At 40.4% G+C, this 17,551-nt stretch overlaps 1 protein-coding gene across 1 annotated transcript in view; it reads left to right on the forward strand.

Annotated features, from left to right (window-relative positions):
• Positions 1 to 1,624: 1,624 nt before the first annotated feature.
• Positions 1,625 to 17,551, forward strand: part of piezo1 (piezo-type mechanosensitive ion channel component 1) — a 102,425-nt gene continuing 86,498 nt past the window's right edge. Inside the window, exon 1 of the mRNA XM_037123909.1 lies at positions 1,625 to 2,346. Coding sequence (XP_036979804.1) covers positions 2,283 to 2,346 — 64 coding nt within the window. The 5' untranslated portion in view covers positions 1,625 to 2,282. The remainder of the gene's footprint in view (positions 2,347 to 17,551) is intronic.

Here is a 17,551-nt window from a genome sequence, read left to right on the forward strand (position 1 = left end):
TGTAAAGCACGCCGTCACTGGCCTCTAGAGCAGTGGAGACGCGTTCTCTGGAGTGATGAATCACGCTTTTCCATCTGGCAATCTGATGGACGAGTCTGGGTTTGGAGGTTGCCAGGAGAACGGTACATTTCAGATTGCATTGTGCCAACTGTGAAATTTGGTGGAGGAGGAATTATGGTATGGGGTTGTTTTTCAGGAGCTGGGCTTGGCCCCTTAGTTCCAGTGAAAGGAACATTGAATGCTTCAGGATACCAAAACATTTTGGACAATTCCATGCTCCCAACCTTGTGGGAACAGTTTGGAGCGGGCCCCTTCCTCTTCCAACATGACTGTGCACCAGTGCACAAAGCAAGGTCCATAAAGACGTGGATGACAGAGTCTGGTGTGGATGAACTTGACTGGCCTGCACAGAGTCCTGACCTGAACCCGATAGAACACCTTTGGGATGAATTAGAGCGGAGACTGAGAGCCAGACCTTCTCGACCAACATCAGTGTGTGACCTCACCAATGCGCTTTTGGAAGAATGGTCAAAAATTCCTATAAACACTCTCCTCAACCTTGTGGACAGTCTTCCCAGAAGAGTTGAATCTGTAATAGCTGCAAAAGGTGGACCGACATCATATTGAATTCTATGAGTTAGGAATGGGATGGCACTTCAGTTCATAGAATGAGTAAAGGCAGGTGAGCGAACACTTTTGGTAATATAGTGTATATATATATATATATATATATATATATATATATATATATATATATATATATATATATATATATATATATATATATATATATATATATATATATATATATATATATATATATATATATATATATATATATATATATATATATAAGAGAGAGAGAGAGAGAGAGAGTTTTCTTTATACATGCTAAATACAACAAGTATGACTGCTTTTACTCAAGAAGCTTGATGGATTTGAATAGGGCAGTGGTTCCCCACAAGGGGTCCCAAGAATAATCTAAAGGGGGACCCAATGATTAAAGGAATTAGGAGGAAAATTATGCATCTGTGTTACACATATATTTTAAGTTGTTATCAAAGTGGAGTCTTTGGGCCACCAAGGGTCCTTGAGTTTGCTCCATGGGGTCCAAAGCAAAAAGGGTTTGTTTTTTTTCTCTCACTATAATTAAATCCATAAGGTCATCAAGGTAACTGCTGCTAACTGTAATGGCAGAGGAGAAAAAAAGAAAACATGGACCTTTCTCTTTATCCAAATCTGCAATAAGAGTCAATGGGGTCTATCCTGGGCCCAGACCACCGTCCAGCCAAGTTTCATGAAAAATCTATTCAGTAGTTTTTGTGTAGTCCTGTTGACAAACCAACCAAAAACCAACAGTCAGACATGGCTAAGAAAGCATAACCTCCTTGAGGGAGGTAATAAAGGGGAAATGAGTCTGTGGTTAAATGTATTGTGAACTATGGCATGCTTTAAGACAAATACCTTCATCATGAGAGGAACCTGAGTGAAACCACTTGACATGGGTTACTTCTCACGTAGCCACTTGCCTTCACTGGCCCATGTGTCCACAATGCGTGTTTGTACGCTAGGGGGCGCCACTGACACAACAGCGAAGAACACGCGAGACCTATTTCTAGAGCCAGGATTGATTGACGTCGTCTTGTCAGAAATGCCAATGTATAAACACGCAAAATATTTTGTAACAGATGCCGGCACAGTTCCACGAATAGGCCTGTGTAATTACTTTTCCTTGTACTTCCCTCCCGACGGTTTCTGACGCTAAACACAAAGCAGTAAAGCAGTGCAGCGGAGACGGGCTGCGGCGCTGACTGCTCTGGAAGTTGAATGTATTTGCAGCAGGGAGGTGAACAGCAGCAGCGGCAGCTCACTGGTGAATAGCTCCTCTATGAACGCCCTTCAGACTGACTTGCCTGTGAATCACATTTTCCACCTACAACACTGTACTTCAGGCTGGGCCCCTCCGAAGGAACACATGCAACAGAACTTTTCTTCACTGAAGCGAGTCGGTCCGCCGCTGCGCACTCAACTGAGCCGTAACACAACGGGAGAGCAATACAGCAGCTTTAGTCAAGACGTGAAAACTTTCTTTTAAGAGTTTCTTTTGTCTTTTTGGATGGGAGATCATGAGCGAGTATCGGAATAATCGTCTGTTCATTCCTTTGTCACACTTAACGAGTCATCCCGGATGGAGCCGTTGGACTTGGCGAAGCAGCGTGTCTGCCTGGATCAATCATAGTTATTGATATCCCTAGTGATTATCGCAGAGTGAGTGAACTGAAATGGATCTTCAGGTGGTTGTCTGGCTCTTCTACTGTTTCCTGCTCCCCACTGCGCTGCTAACAGGTAACTAAGTGACACTTTCTCTTGAACACATGTAATTATAACACTGATCAAGTCGTTTCACAGAACCACAGATGTGCTTGACGTAGCTCGAGAGGACTTGAGCCCCGGAGCTCGAAGCGTGCTGGGTGGTGAACCGCTGAAGCAGCCGGAGGGAAAACTGTGAACACTTAGCAAAGATTTTAACAGTTTTCCCAGCGGTGTTTTCCCGCTGCTTACTGCTGTGAGTCGAGACGAGTCGAGTCGAGACAACTCAGGATGTGTGTCTGCGCGTGAACTTTAAGCGAAGTTCTCAGCTGAAAACCTCAGTAATGCACAGAATGGGTGTCGCCTCCCGTGGTGTAACGCTGTTGTGAAGAAATGACATGGATTCTTCAACAGGTCTCTGCTCTGTAGTTGGAATGTTAGCCGAATTTAGGGTGACTCCACACTGATTTAGTCTATAGTTTATAGGTGTGCGTTAGCTGATATGCATTTGAGTCCTTAACTGACTGACACAGGTTATAGGACGTATAGGAGAGGTTCAGTTAACGACAGCTTGTGTCAGTTTAGACAGTTGAACCGTGGCGCATGTGAAACATGCACTGCTCTATCTGAATGCTGATGTAAACAGAGATAAGGAAAAGGGATGGTGTTCTGTGTAAATCCTGTCATTCAGATTACCCAGAACACACAACATAAGGCGCAGTCACACTGACAGACATTTCATTTGAGAAGAGAAAGGGCAACATGCCAGTAAGGTCAATGATTTAGCTGCTCTTATGTTTCTAAAAAAAAGTTTCAAAGTAACTAAAATGTACTTAAATGTTGTACTTATGTATTGAGTTGCTTTGCGTCAGTATTTCAATTTTCTGGTACTTTATTCTTTCACACCACTCTATGTATTTGATGAATTTAACTACTAGTCATTTAGCAAATTCAGATAATTCAGTGCTGAGCGGCTATTATTTATGGCATCAGATAGTGTTGGGGACACGGAGACCACACAGTGGTGACGACAACCAGAAACTATGCTGATTCAGGGCCAAGTACTGAATTTTTAAATGTATTTATATCATCAGCAATAAGTTACCAATACCGGTAATTGGAAAGATGCTGAATATCTGACCTGATAGTTGTCCGGAACAATGATCATCTACCCTTAATAAGTATAGTGGTCAATAATGCAAACACTTTCTAAGATGCAGGAATCAGGCTGACCTCATGTAGGGCGTCTGTGAAAATGGGTTTTTATGACCTATATTTACATTGTTTAAAACCTCTGGTGGAGGTAAGGTACTAAAAAGTTCCACTAAGAAGAAGGATGGGATGGATGGACGGATGGCTCATTCTGCGCATGCATAAAAAAAAAAAAATCTTGTTAATTATCTCTCTCTATATGTGTTTGTGTCTGTGTGTGTATATGTGTATATATATATATATATATATATATATATATATATATATATATATATATATATATATATATATATATATATATATATATATATATATATATATATATATATATATATATACACACACACACACACACACACACACACACACACACACACACACACACACACACACAGCAGCAGGTGATAGTTTGTGTTTCCTTCCTGATAGTGGCAGTGATGCAGCTAGGCCATGCTATGCGGGGTCCAGGTAAAGCCTGAAAGAATGAGTCTTTTGCAGAGGATGGACAGTGATTCCACTGTCCTGACATTGGCCTGAGTCTAATGGGTGTATCAGACAAGCCCTGTTAAAATGTGCCCAGAAAAGGCACCAGCTGTTACCAACCAGAATCACTCAGAAGAAGTTAAGAGGCTATGCTACAAAGAACAATTGATTCGCACAGCTTTCGATAATCACAAAAATTGTTGGAAAGAAAAACCATTGTGCTAGAAGGTGTGTCCAAACTTTTGACTGGAACTGTATGTTCCAGTTGTTCCAGCCTTCCAGTTAAAGTCTAAACCTCTCTTTAGACTCACTTTCTGTGAGGCATCTCCAGCCTAACAGGCAGGAGAGTAATGATGGACCACTTCTCAGGCCTCCCTGTTAGGTTGCACTCGGGGATTGACACTTTTTGTCTGCCATGATGGTGGCGCGCCGGAGAAGCTTCTGCTAACATGAGTTTTTTAAAAAACTTCTTTTTAATAAACTCTGTGTACACAAACAATGTTCTCAATTCTCATGTTCATGTGTAGAGACCCTGGTGATACTACGAGCAAAGTTTCATGTTGTGTCGAGCCTTCTTAGTGTTTTAAAAATAGTGATTTTGATGCTAGCTTGAGGGGGGTACACACATAAAGGATTTTATAAATCTTAAGAGATGTTTTATCTGTAGAGCCCCCACACAGGAAGATTAAAAAGTCAGCTTTATCGTACTGTGTGTGGTGTGCTCTGATATTTTCAGCACAGGACACCACACACATAAAGATTATCTGTCTCACGGCCGATCTAGAATCTAGTCCTCCGAGCCAGAAATATCGCATGATCAAACGTGATCTGCAGTAACCAATAGCAACAATCCCAGCATCACCGGGCTCTTCATAAACAGAAAAGAGCATAGACTGTATATAAAAAAAAGAGTAAATAAACGTTTTAAAACATGAAAGACATGGAAGACATAGAAGAGGGAATGTGAGCTTTTCTGACAACACACAATACTTGCATTAACCTCCAGTATGACGGTTAACATTAGTGCGGACGCTAAACCCATTAAAAACATTAAAATGGCTAATTCAGACACCCCCATAGGAAAAGTTAGATTTCACCTCTGTTTTTATTTATGTACGCTTCCGTGTTCCTCAGTCAGTTGGTTGGCTACGTTGCGCTTCACGTCACATTTCACGGATTAGAGACTCAGGAGTCGTCAGCTGTCCCCACATACATGAAGATTTTTTGTCGTAAATATTGAACAAGTTTAACATTTGCTGTTGTCGGCTGCGACCCGTTTCCGAGCAAATTTTTGGGACACATTGACTCTTAACACACTACAGACCACATAATCGTATAGGATAATCTTATAATACAGAAGATAATCTTCCATGGTCGGGAAGGGGTAAAATCGGAGCGAAATCAGCCCGATTATCGTTATGTGTGTACCCCCCTTTATGACTACATTTGAACTCCATTGAAAATTAGCCTGCCCGAAAACTATGGTAAATCTTAAAAGTGTCTTTTTCATCATAATTATGCTTTTACACGAAGGTTTGACTCATATACATTCACAAATAAAGCCTAGGTTGCTTTTTGGCGAGAGTTTCACTTTAATGACAGGACCTTACCGTATGTGCATTACTCGTTACATATGTCACATATAAATAATGCGTTCTGCATGCTGTTCAGCTCTCCTGATGAGATTTGCCAACCTTTGTTCAAAACAGGTCATATAACAAGTAGTTTGAGTTTGATCACTTTAACATTTCAGGAAATTTTTGTAGGCTGCTTAAAATTGAAAGACTCATGGACATGACCTTGATGTCCTCAATGGTGGCTACAGGTTTTGAACCAGTGCGGAATGTCCAACTCTGTCTTCTATGAGTGAAAAAAGTAACTAAAAAAACAAACAAACCCCAAAACAAAGTGATTCAGTTGGGCTGGTTTTTTACAGAATTCTTGCTTGTGTGCTTTGAAATGCTTGCTTTGGTTGTATTGACACAGCCATCTGTGATATCGCTTTCAGGATGTTAGATGTTAAAGACATGTTTGAAGTGAACAAATTGTTCTGCTACAGAATTGTCTTGTATCTGGTGTACACACACGCACGCACACACACACACACGCAAACACACACACACACAGACACACACACACACTCTGTCTCTATGCTTTCTCTCTTTCCCTCTTGATCACCCAAAAATACAGGAAGATCCCTTAGAGTGAATAATGTGTGTGTGTGTGTGTGTGTGTGTGTGTGTGTGTGTGTGTGTGTGTGTGTGTGTGTGTTTCAGGCAGGATGTCACTGGTTAGGCATGCAGTAGTTCTTACAACAGTTCACATGGGTTTCGACGGATATGAAACATGCCAATAAAGTTGCCAAGACAATGCTTCACACAAACACACACAGACACACTTTCCCGCACGACCTTTTAGACTACTGCTTGTGGGGATTCCCAGGTGCAGCACCTTACATCCTGCGTCACACCTATCCTTGCTCATCCTGTGAAGGATTTTTAGGGCTAGAGCCTATCCCAGCATGTGTCACTCCACAAACAGCTGTGTGCATCAGTTTTTGATACGTCTACCTAAAAACTGTCTCAAGTCACTGCTGACCTTTTCTGTGTTGACACTGTGCCACACAAGGTCACAAAGTCTCCTTTGTGTTGTAGCTACCACGAGCCCCTTATGTGGTAAGTTCATAACGGGTCTCAAATCTATGATGGATACTCTTTTTTGCTTTCAATGTCACTTTCAAACAAATGGTCAAGAATGGTTGTGGATATGTTTAACAGGTCCAGTTCTGTGATCACTTGTGTTGCTTACCTTAAGAGATTCTCAAAGAGATTATCATTTAAACTATGTTTATATAGACCAATCTCCTGGTTGATTTACATGTTATGCACATTACAGCAGTGTGTAACTGAAACACATTCACATTTTCAGTGAAGCAGGGTTGTTGATTGGGCTGGGCGATGGATGAGGTAGTCCGTGTAAAGTAGCCTGCTGTGTGATTGATTGTGATTTTAGATAGAACCTGGATAGTAAAAAGTAAAATTGATTTGCATGAAGCAAAAGGCTTGAAGAGCTTGAGTCCCTTATTTGTTTTTCCCCCCAAAGTTGAAGTTTATTTTTGCATAGAAAAGACATCTAGACGTCTGATACATGTCATTAAGACTGTGACCCTCATTTAATGAAATTTTGATGGCTTGTATGTTTAACATGTAAACTGTTACACAGGATCAACTGGACACTTTTCTTGGCCAAAGCGGTTAAAATGTAAATTCCTCACCCTATATACATTAGGGTAACACTTATTGTATGAGTTTATCTGTGAGATGCTGCCACAGTAGCCCTTTACACATAGAGACTCCATATTATCGACGCAGTGAAGGCTCGCTATTTCTCAGCCTTTGTTTGTGTACACTGAGCCAAGCAGTTCCGGCGTAAAGCCGACCCAGTGCATCGATTCATACAGCACTCCAGCACTGCGGATTCAAAAGAGGCCTGACGGTACACATCATGATGTTGACATCTGTGTGTGTGTGTGTGTGTGTGTGTGTGTTTTTTTTTTTCAGTGTGTTTCTCCTGGTATCCACCTGTTAATGTGCACATGTGTGGATTGACTCTTTATAAACATATGGATGCTGTTATAATGTGTTTTGATTGAGATCCTGACCCGTTTTCTGGGGGAAAGTTCACCAAAATCACAGTCAGAAGGGCTGAGGAGGGCTGTTGAAATGGCAAATTGAAATGATATGCTCTGAATCACGTCACATAATCGTCGCGATCAACTGCAGGAGCCGTCTGGCTCTGCTTCTGGAGACAGACACTGTTATTAGGACAGACAGGATGACAGAAGCTTTTCCACATGTAATGGCGACATTTTTTTCATCACATAAGTTGCTAAAGACACTACAAGTAACCACATTACTATTGTTTGACCCTGTAATGTTGCTTTGTGGGTAGCAGTTTGGGACACTTCTCTGTTATTTGATGAGTGAAGTCTCTGTTTAACTGTGCTGGTCACCATCTGACCAGCACATCCCGGATCTGCACCTCCGGCTTTTCCATTCACACAGACATCATCTGTGAATGGGGCTAGTGATGCTGACTTACTTACACCAGGAGTCTCAAACTCAAATTAGCTTGAGGCCGCTGCTGGTGTTGTCATCTTGTAGCAGAGCCAATACAGTGTTCAAGTACTACAAGAAAGTGCAGTATTTTTGAAAATGTTGTTTTACAATATAATAATACAAACAGTTTGAATACATTTTTACATAATTAACATTTTCACCAGTGCAAATCTTTTTTCCTACTCTTAGATAACTTATTCAAACCTTGGACTGAACTAACAAATTAAATATGGTTACGATTTATTTATAGCCAAAAACCCAGTGGCACTTCTGCTCATATTTTCTTTTATTTAACAAACAATGCAAATAGAAGTTTACATCTGTATGCATGCCATGGGTTTTATCAGTATAAATCTTTTTTTCATGTGAGTAATTTATTTAAACCTTGCACTGGACTTGCCACGTTAGTTAGTGTTCCTGGTGTTGCAAGGTGGTCGGGCTTACACCGCTCACTTGCCCAATACCCCCACCATCATTTTGGTTTTGAAAATTTTTGTAGTCCAATGATGGGAGCTATGATGGAGGATTTGTTGTCAAAGTGAAAAGCAAAAGCCCCAATTCAGTGATATTTTGGATTTCAACTCAGTGATGACAGAGAACCTGATTACCCTAATGAGAGAAATGCTCCTTCTTGTTCATTACTCACCTAGAGTGAATAAAGTGATTACCCCAGACATATTCAAAATGGATCCTCTTTCTGGAAATGCCCCAAATTGCTTATTATTGATGTGTAACGGCGATGCTAACAGAAGCATTGCACTTCCTGTGACTAGCCTACTGATATGATATACTGGATTGGTGTTGGTGCTGATGTTGACAACAGCAATTACACTGATCAGGTGTCAGCCAAAGATAACCAGTATACATTCCAACACTATAGGGATGAGTGAGTTCAACAATTATCTGTATCTTTACTCTGAATGGGTGGAGATTAATCAGGAAGTCGGTATGACTGACTAGAGATTTTTCATTTAAGTCTGGAATTGATATTGATAAAGAAGTTGCTATATTTATTATCTACCGGAAAACTATCTAGAGAACATCCTCAGAACTGAGTGCATATTTACAGGATATGTTTTTTAAAATAAACCTAGTAATTTGTTCTTTATAAACAGACTAAACTGAAAAAGACAAACCAGACAAAAGTACTTGCATATAGTCTATAGACTATAGACTCTCTCTCTCTCTCTCTCTGTGTGTGTGTGTGTGTGTGTGTGTGTGTGTGTGTGTGTGTGTGTGTGTGTGTGTGTGTGTGTGTGTGTTGTATTCCAGTGTTGCTAAGCCTATGAGTCAGAGCCATTCCACACGAGAGCAGTTTAAAAAGACTTCATGGCTCAGTGAGAAATACTGTGTGAGAGCCGTGGGGTTTCTGGGTGTGAGCCAGAGCAAGGAGGGAGTGCAGATGGTTTAGCAGTTTTTTCTGTTCAGGCAGAGGGAGCAGTGAGGATCTGATGATCAGTGGTAGAGTTAGGGCCTCGATCAGGAAAGAGGTGCAGCTCTCCTGGACTCTTAATGATGTTTAACTCCTCCTTTTCTTGGTTTTGCACAGCAAAGTCAGATTTTCCTACTTGCTGGACCCTTTTCCCACCTCACTTTTAATGGCGAAGACATGCTGTTGCATGCTGAGCCAACGTGCTGAGACCGTGGCACATTAAGAGGGTTCAGAGCCAGGACAGTGTCTGCTCCAAGTCTCTCATGGGCCTTTCTGTAATGGAGCATTAACTCATGGAATATCTGACCACAACAATCACTTTCTGGGAAATGTGGATGTCTTGTGATCATGTGTAGACCAGGAAAAAAGACATGTAGTTGCTTCTACCTTTTCACCCCAGAACTAAACTAAATTCTGTCCCTTCATATGCAAACCAGTCAATTGGGAATGTCTTAAAGCTATTTATAGTAAATTGTGGGGATTTCAGTATGATTGAGATGTTTGAGGAAAAAAACTTGGGGACAGACGTATGTGGGGTTTTGTAACTACATATGTTTCCCCTTTTGTGTCAACCCATGGCTCACATACTGTGCTTTCTGGATCTTGAGCATTCAGCCACATTACATGGTCCTCAGTATCAGTAGATTGAATTTGCTGCAGATGTTCGTGACGACTGTCTAATACAGTTAAAAGCACCAGAAAATGCAGGTGGGTGCACCATGACCTACTTTGTTTCATTAGGGCTTTATTCAATCCCCTGGGTAAACAGGGCAATATATCAAAATGATATCATTATTGTGCTATGAGATTATAAATCGTCTCAGATTTGAGACCTTTCCTGATTTTAAAGGCTGCATTACATTAAAGTAATGTCATTTTCTGTACCAACCAGACTGTTCTAGTTCTAGTACCTGTCTTTACCCACCAAGTCAGTACAGTGCCTTTGAAGTTATTCGCCCCCATAATTGTTTTCCACTTTTATTGATCTTATAAATGGCATCATGGTCAACGAAATATATCATATTGTACAAAATAACGTCAATTAATTAATAACATCATGTAAAATAAGTGATTGCGTAAGTATTCACCACATTCAAGTCAGTATTTAACATCTTTTTGTGCCTTTGGCTTCAATCACAGTACTGAATCTCGATCAGGCTCGCACACCTGGACACTGCAGTTTGACTCCATTCTTCCTGGCAAAACTGCCCAAGCTCTGTTAGATCGCACAATGATGGGACGTGAACGGCCCTTTTCAAGTCCAACCACAAATTCTCTCTTGGATTGTGGTCTGGGCTTTGACTCGGAGAACATTCTGCTAGTTGTCTTTTAACCATTTCTGTATAGCATTTGCTGTATGTTCGGGTCATTGTCTAGCTGGAAAATAGATCTTCTCCCAGTTCTCTTGTAGACTGAATCTGGTTGTCCTTGTCAAACGAATGTCCTACGGTAAACCTACCCGACCCTGACAAAGACACATAATTGATGAGAATGGGACCTGAGCACAGTCAAAAAGGGTCAGCCAGCGCTGTTTGCTCTTTGTGCTGCTCCATACACATGAACAAAAATAGCAGGTGGAAACGGCCACGAAGTGAAACTCCCACTTTGTGCTGGTTTTTATGCCCGTTCTGTGCAACTGCAGTTCTAAATTACATGAGCTGTAATCTTTTGGTCAAGGTAATACGTGTCACAACAAACCATTTTAAATGAATTATTGTGGTGCAACAGATGCCACGCCCTAAAAGTTAAGTTCTTAAGAAGTAAGGGAACATGCTCATTTGGTAAAGCAAAAAATCCCAGGAGGTTATGTTTTCGCCCTGTTGGTTGGTTTGTCACCAGAATTACAGAAAAGGCTCCTGAAAAAATATCCCTGGAAATGTAGAAACAGAATGGATCTCTGTCTGGAATAGACCCCTTTAACTGTTTTTTGGTCCTTTAACTGCACTCAGTGGGTTGAAGTGTGGGACATTTTTGTCTTATTTGAGTGATATCCTGTGAAGGATCTTTTTAGTTGTTCCTCACACAGTACACACCTGTCTCACATTGCTGGCTTAACCCTACACACAGAGATTGATTTGCCTCTGTTACTACCTCTGTTGGCAAATCTGAGGCAGAACGTAACTGTCCCCACTCGCCTCTGTAACTTTTACACATGCAATATTCTTGCCTTGAAGAGAGAAAAGAATGTAATACTGTTCTGGTATGAAGAGACCAATTAGAGTTTTTGGTCACGTTTGTTTTTCTGCCTGGGTACAAGTTTAGACATTTTGCTTTCAAATTCCAGCGCCTGTAATCATAATGTACTCATGTGGTGTGTTTGTTTTTATTTTCATTTAATTTCATTATTGATGAAATGGCCAATGTGGGAAAACTGTAGCTAGTTCAGTTTTATCTTGTACACACAGGGGACCAATGATTTTAACATTAGCTACTCATGAATGACCTCCAGCACCACTGTAGCAACTGACTGAGCACCAGACTGTGTAATCAGAATGTAATCTGTGTGTCTGTATGTGTGAGAGAAATGGAGAATGGGTGAAATTCATAAATGTCTGTTTGGCCATTTTCTTTCCACAAAAACAGGAAATCTGGTCAGCATGCTCCCAAATACATACACGTGCACACACACACGCACACTTTTCCATTCCCACAAAGTTGAGTTGGGCACTGCCTTTGTCACATGTAGCTTCACTGTGTTCTCATTTGTGATGAGTTTGACAGCAGACCTGTTTTTCCGCTCTATGTGAGGTGTGGATCAAAGCACAAAAACAGAACTAACAGCATTGTACTTGGATATAAAAATGCTGCCTTTAATGGCTGGATAGGATAGAATCTCTGATAACTGATATGGTTGCTGCCATCATGCAGTAAATTGGATCAGAGTAGATTTCAACATGTCTCGGCACTGCATTTGTTACCCTCTTCATGAAAGAAAGGGAGGGGGCCAAATTGAATTGGGTTTTTCAGAGATGTATTTAAGAGCCCACTAGGAAGCCTTCTGCAGCTTGAGAACACATAAACACAAGTTTACACAGACTTGTAAAACGCATGTATGTCTTGTGTTACAACTCTCATTATTCTGTGATGGAATGAAGGGAACACATACTATTTATACTATACCATACTATACTATACTAGAATGGTGTCATTTGGCCACAATGAGCAGCAACGTGTTTGGAGGAGAGAAGGTGAGGCCTTTAAGTTGAGGCTTGTGGGGCTGTTTTGGTGCCAGTGGATCCGCTGATCTAAAGAAAGTAAACAGAATAATGAAGAGGGAGGATTTTCTCCAAATTCTTCAGGAAAACCTAAAATTATCAGCCAGAAGATTGAGTCTTGGGTGCAGTTGGAGGTTCCAAGAGGGCGATGATCCCAAGAACATGTCAGAAGTGGTAAAGGAATGGCTGAATCAGGCCAGAACTGAGACACGTCATGGAACCTCTCCTGCCATTTGGTTTGAAACATCTTACATTTTTTGACTGTTGTCTTTATATTGCATTTCTTGAGGAGCAGGTACCTGACGCTTATCTGTGGGCTTGCTGGTCTTGAATGCAGAACTGCTGCTGTTGTTGTTGACGTTGTTTTTTTTTTGTTAAACTGAGCCAGTGATGTGTGCTTTGACTTGATTAACTGCTGTCAAGTCAAAGCACGCTGATGTAGTTTTAGGTTATACTGTATGGAGAAAAAGGTTTTTACTGATGTTTTCAGTTTGTGCTTCTTGGTGTGTATTTACTGGGATGTCCAAAGCAAAGCTTATTTATGATGTTGCATAAAGACATTATGTGATCCCTCAATGGTATTGTTGAATGAATGAATGAACAGTTTTGATATACATTTATTTCCTCATTTTGTGTTTGTACTGTGGTTGAGTAGGCTGTAAATAGGCTTAAATTGGTTTATTTGTCTGTTTTAAGTATGTTTATTGTTAATATTTCCGACTTTCTTGTGCTATAGATCCCGAGTCTTCATGGGGTGTTTTATTGTGAAAATTGACCCAATGCATTATGCTGTTCTGCTGTCTGACTTCCTTTCTAGCTTTATCTATTCTGTGCAGATTGATACAGCGTCTGTGTGTCTGTGTGTGTGTTGTATTAAATGGAAATTTGGCTTCTAATTAATGTGTAACTAAATGTAAACACACATACAGTGATAACATGTCAAATGCTGAGTCTGGACTTGCCAGCTGTTGCAGATCCCATGTCTGTATTCACATCAATCCACTTAACACACACACAACAACTAAAAAAGTGATCACTGATGAAAAGGCATGGGAACTTGATACATGTGGTTGTGATTTAATTAAACCAAAACCAATTTCATCATCTGTCACCACTTACAAAATTGGTATTTATAAATTCATCAACAAAATCTTTCATTGCTGAGAGTGAGACACACAGAAGACTGTGAGTAACAACGCTTTGTTATTACAGCTGAAGTAATAACAATGAATATGTATGTATGTATGTATGTATACACACACACACACACACACACATTTTTTTATTTTGACATACTGTATTAACACAATGGACCTAAAATCATTAAAAAAAAACCCAACATAAAATCCGAGTAGAAAAAGTTAAATTTTTTTACTGTGAAAATCACAGATATGTTTAACAAACCATTTTTTATTACTTATAATGCAAATATAAATTGTTGTTTGCTAAATATGTGCATACATTTTAAAAATTTACAAAGTTATATGTAACTATTTACATTTAAATGCAAGGCAATGCTCAGGTCTGCCTGAGCTCCTTCCAACTGAATGAAGAGCTGCACTGCCTGCTCCACATTCAGCAGTCTCCTCCTTGTTTTGACTCATTAAACAAAAAAACAACTCCACTAAACACTAAATACACTACACCAAACACTACATAACACACTAACTATACACTCCAAACCCGCTGAATTTCACAAATCTCTCATCTCTCAATATCGCTGTCTCTACACCGACCGTCATTGCCTGTCATTCATCCGCCTCCGTCCCTCCCACAACTTCCCCCAGTCCTCAACAACCAAACTTGCTGCTTGGGCACTTTCGTGACAAAAGCCCGTTTTTACCATTTCTTCCTAAGTCCGGATTTGGACGTGCCGGTGTGTTCGGTCCGTTGACTCGGGAGGTGGGTCATGTGGGTGGGCTAGCAGCTAGCTACACACAAACATCCACAGATTCCGATTCCACTTTATTGTCCGCACGTCTCCAGGTCTCCTCAGACCGGAACAGACTCGGTCCGAACTCGTTTAGTCTCATTAATCCACAACAGTCAGTTTAGATGCACAGAACGGGAATGGGACCAAACCACCGGCAAAATCCTGGTCCAGCTCGCGCCGCTGCAGGTATAAATCTGCTTGTATCTTAAGGTGTGTCGTGGGCTTGAGCTCTGCAGTGATCTGGTGGCTCTGGTGCGCATGTGACTGTGGTGGCTCCGATGGACAATGCTTGCGGAACTTGTAAAGCATTTATGAAACAATTTAATAATGGTATCACTGCAGTCCAAACAAATCCAACGTCACACACCCTTGAACCAAGCAGCAGCCATGTTGAAACTCTCAGGTCAGTCTGATCCTGATCCGCAGAGATATTGAGGAACACATACACACACACACGCACAGACAGACAGAGATTCCTTGCTTTTATAGAGAGATAGACAGACTAGCATGACCATGTTGAGTACTACAATAGCCATGTTTGTTGTGTATGTTCATTATGTTAATGTTTTCATACAGCTGAGTGAGACATGAGGTACTTTGATATTGTCAGAAATGCTCAAAAGTATTTTTTTGCAAGTCCAAGTCAAGTCGCCAGTCTCTTATGAGTCTCTGATTTGCCATTAGGTCCACTTAGAACACCGCATAACTATATCTAAGGATTTCAACGCATGTACTGCAGTATCAGCATTGATCTGTTTTTGGTATATGATCACTTTAAACAGGCTTATTGCATTTCAATATGAAAAAATAAACAAAATGAAAGCTTTCCTTAGTTAATAGTTGTATTTTGCCTTGAACACACAGCTACAAAAAAGACTGAGTATTGACGTTGCCATGGTGGGCTCGCCATGGTGTTGTATTGAGCTGTGTTGCTGCTACAGCATTTGTCATCATCAGTGGCTATGTGCTTGTGAAACAGGAAGGAGTGAGAGAGGAAATTACAGTTAGCGTCTAAAATCAGAGTCTGAGTCAAGTCTCAAGTGTTTTGAGTACAAGTCGTAGTTTCAAGTCTCTGTATGTGGCAACTTCAGTGCAACTTGATTTTAAGTTGTAGACTTAAGTCCACATCTCTGGATATGGTTCGTAATGTCAGCAAACTGCTATGCACACAAATATACAGTCGATGAACCAAAAAAGAAGATGGCAGCAGGGACAGGCATCAAGTGGCTAATGCTAGCTCAAAGCACACAGTTACAGCAGTGAGCAGTAACTGTGTTAGCCTTTTCAGACTGAAGTACATCAGCTATTTTGCTTTTGTTGTATAATTGTGGCATTTAACTGACTTGCTGACTTCTTCTATTTATTGGATTAAAGCCATAGAGGTCTATTGGGCAGTCTGTGTTTGTGTGGTCAAGGGTGATGTGTTTTGGAGGAGTAGAACTAGAGGGCAGGGCGGGATTTTTTTTAAAAACACTCCTTTGCAAGTTTTTTTTTGTCATGACAAGACTTATTCTTTAACAGATTAACCTTCCTGGAAACTAGATAGAAGAAAACACACCACCATCTGTGCAACATTAATTCACTGGTGTAATACAAATACTATTTTTTATATGAGGATGGTTGTGTCAGAATCAGAATCAGAATCAGAAATACTTTAATGTCCGGCAGACGGGGAAATTTGTTTGTCACAGCAACGACATAGTATTACAAAAACCGAAACATATAGCAAAAATAAGTAATAAAATTAAAATGGGAAGAAATAGACATATATACATATTTACATGATGTAGTGCAAAATTAACAGCAGTTTTTGTTATGTTTTTTGTTTTGTTTTTTTATAAACATAGACAGTGCTGTGAGAGTGTGCAGGGGGTGGTCTCCTGCACCAGCAGCGATGTCCTTGTATTCGTTGGTAGTAGTTTCTATTTATCATCTAATTTAGATGATGTTCCTGGGATGTGTTGAACTATACACTATTGGCGAACCGAACCAGTGTGAATGGATAAGGCGGGAGCAGGTGTGTGTTGATCTGACAGTCTGATAACTACGAGGTCCTTCACTCAACTAAATCAAGAGAAGTGTCCCACAGAGCAATGTTACATGATCAAACTGTAACTGTCTTTGGCAACGCATGTGAGGGAAAAATACCACAGTTGTATGTGTAGAAGTGTCTGTCCTCCTGTTTGTCCTCCCACCCATCCTACCGACTCTTCGTCACATTTCTGCCTGAAAAGCAGCATCTGTCACTGGCAAAAAAACTCACCAAGTGTTTGTGTTGGAAAAAAATCACTTTGACGGTCAGCCCCTCGAGACTTCAGTAAACTTCCCCCCAGAAAACACTTCATCTCAGGAAGCTAAACCTGTAATTTTCACCTAGATATGAAGTCTCTTTAAACAGATTGCATGTTGGCAGCTATTTTATATTTAGTTGGTGTTTGTTGCGTATCAGTTTTTCACTTGACAAAGTCATACATTTTAGTCAGCTTTTAGTCAAAATGTGTTCTCTCCTATTACTGATTCAGTTAGATTAACAAGCCTCTGCATCATTAGCAGCTACACGTCTGAAAAGCCAACACAAATTTCCCCATATATTTCACTCGAGCAAGGGGACAATGATGAAGCATTTGAAGGTGCAATAAGTACGATTTTTAGTAAAATGCAAAAACATGGGCTGTATTGTTTATATTTTCACAGACCGATTAGATTCACAGTCTTGTCTTGTCTTGTCTTGTTGAGGAAAACCACACATAGTTTCATCATAGTTTTAATTACCAAAGATCAGTTGTTTGCTTAGCACTGTCTGGTCTTAGTCACTGAAAAAGGGTTGTTGACCAACCTTTTTGTGATT

This window comes from Acanthopagrus latus, chromosome 15 (genome assembly GCF_904848185.1).
Source record: "Acanthopagrus latus isolate v.2019 chromosome 15, fAcaLat1.1, whole genome shotgun sequence".
Taxonomy (NCBI): Eukaryota; Metazoa; Chordata; class Actinopteri; order Spariformes; family Sparidae; genus Acanthopagrus; species Acanthopagrus latus.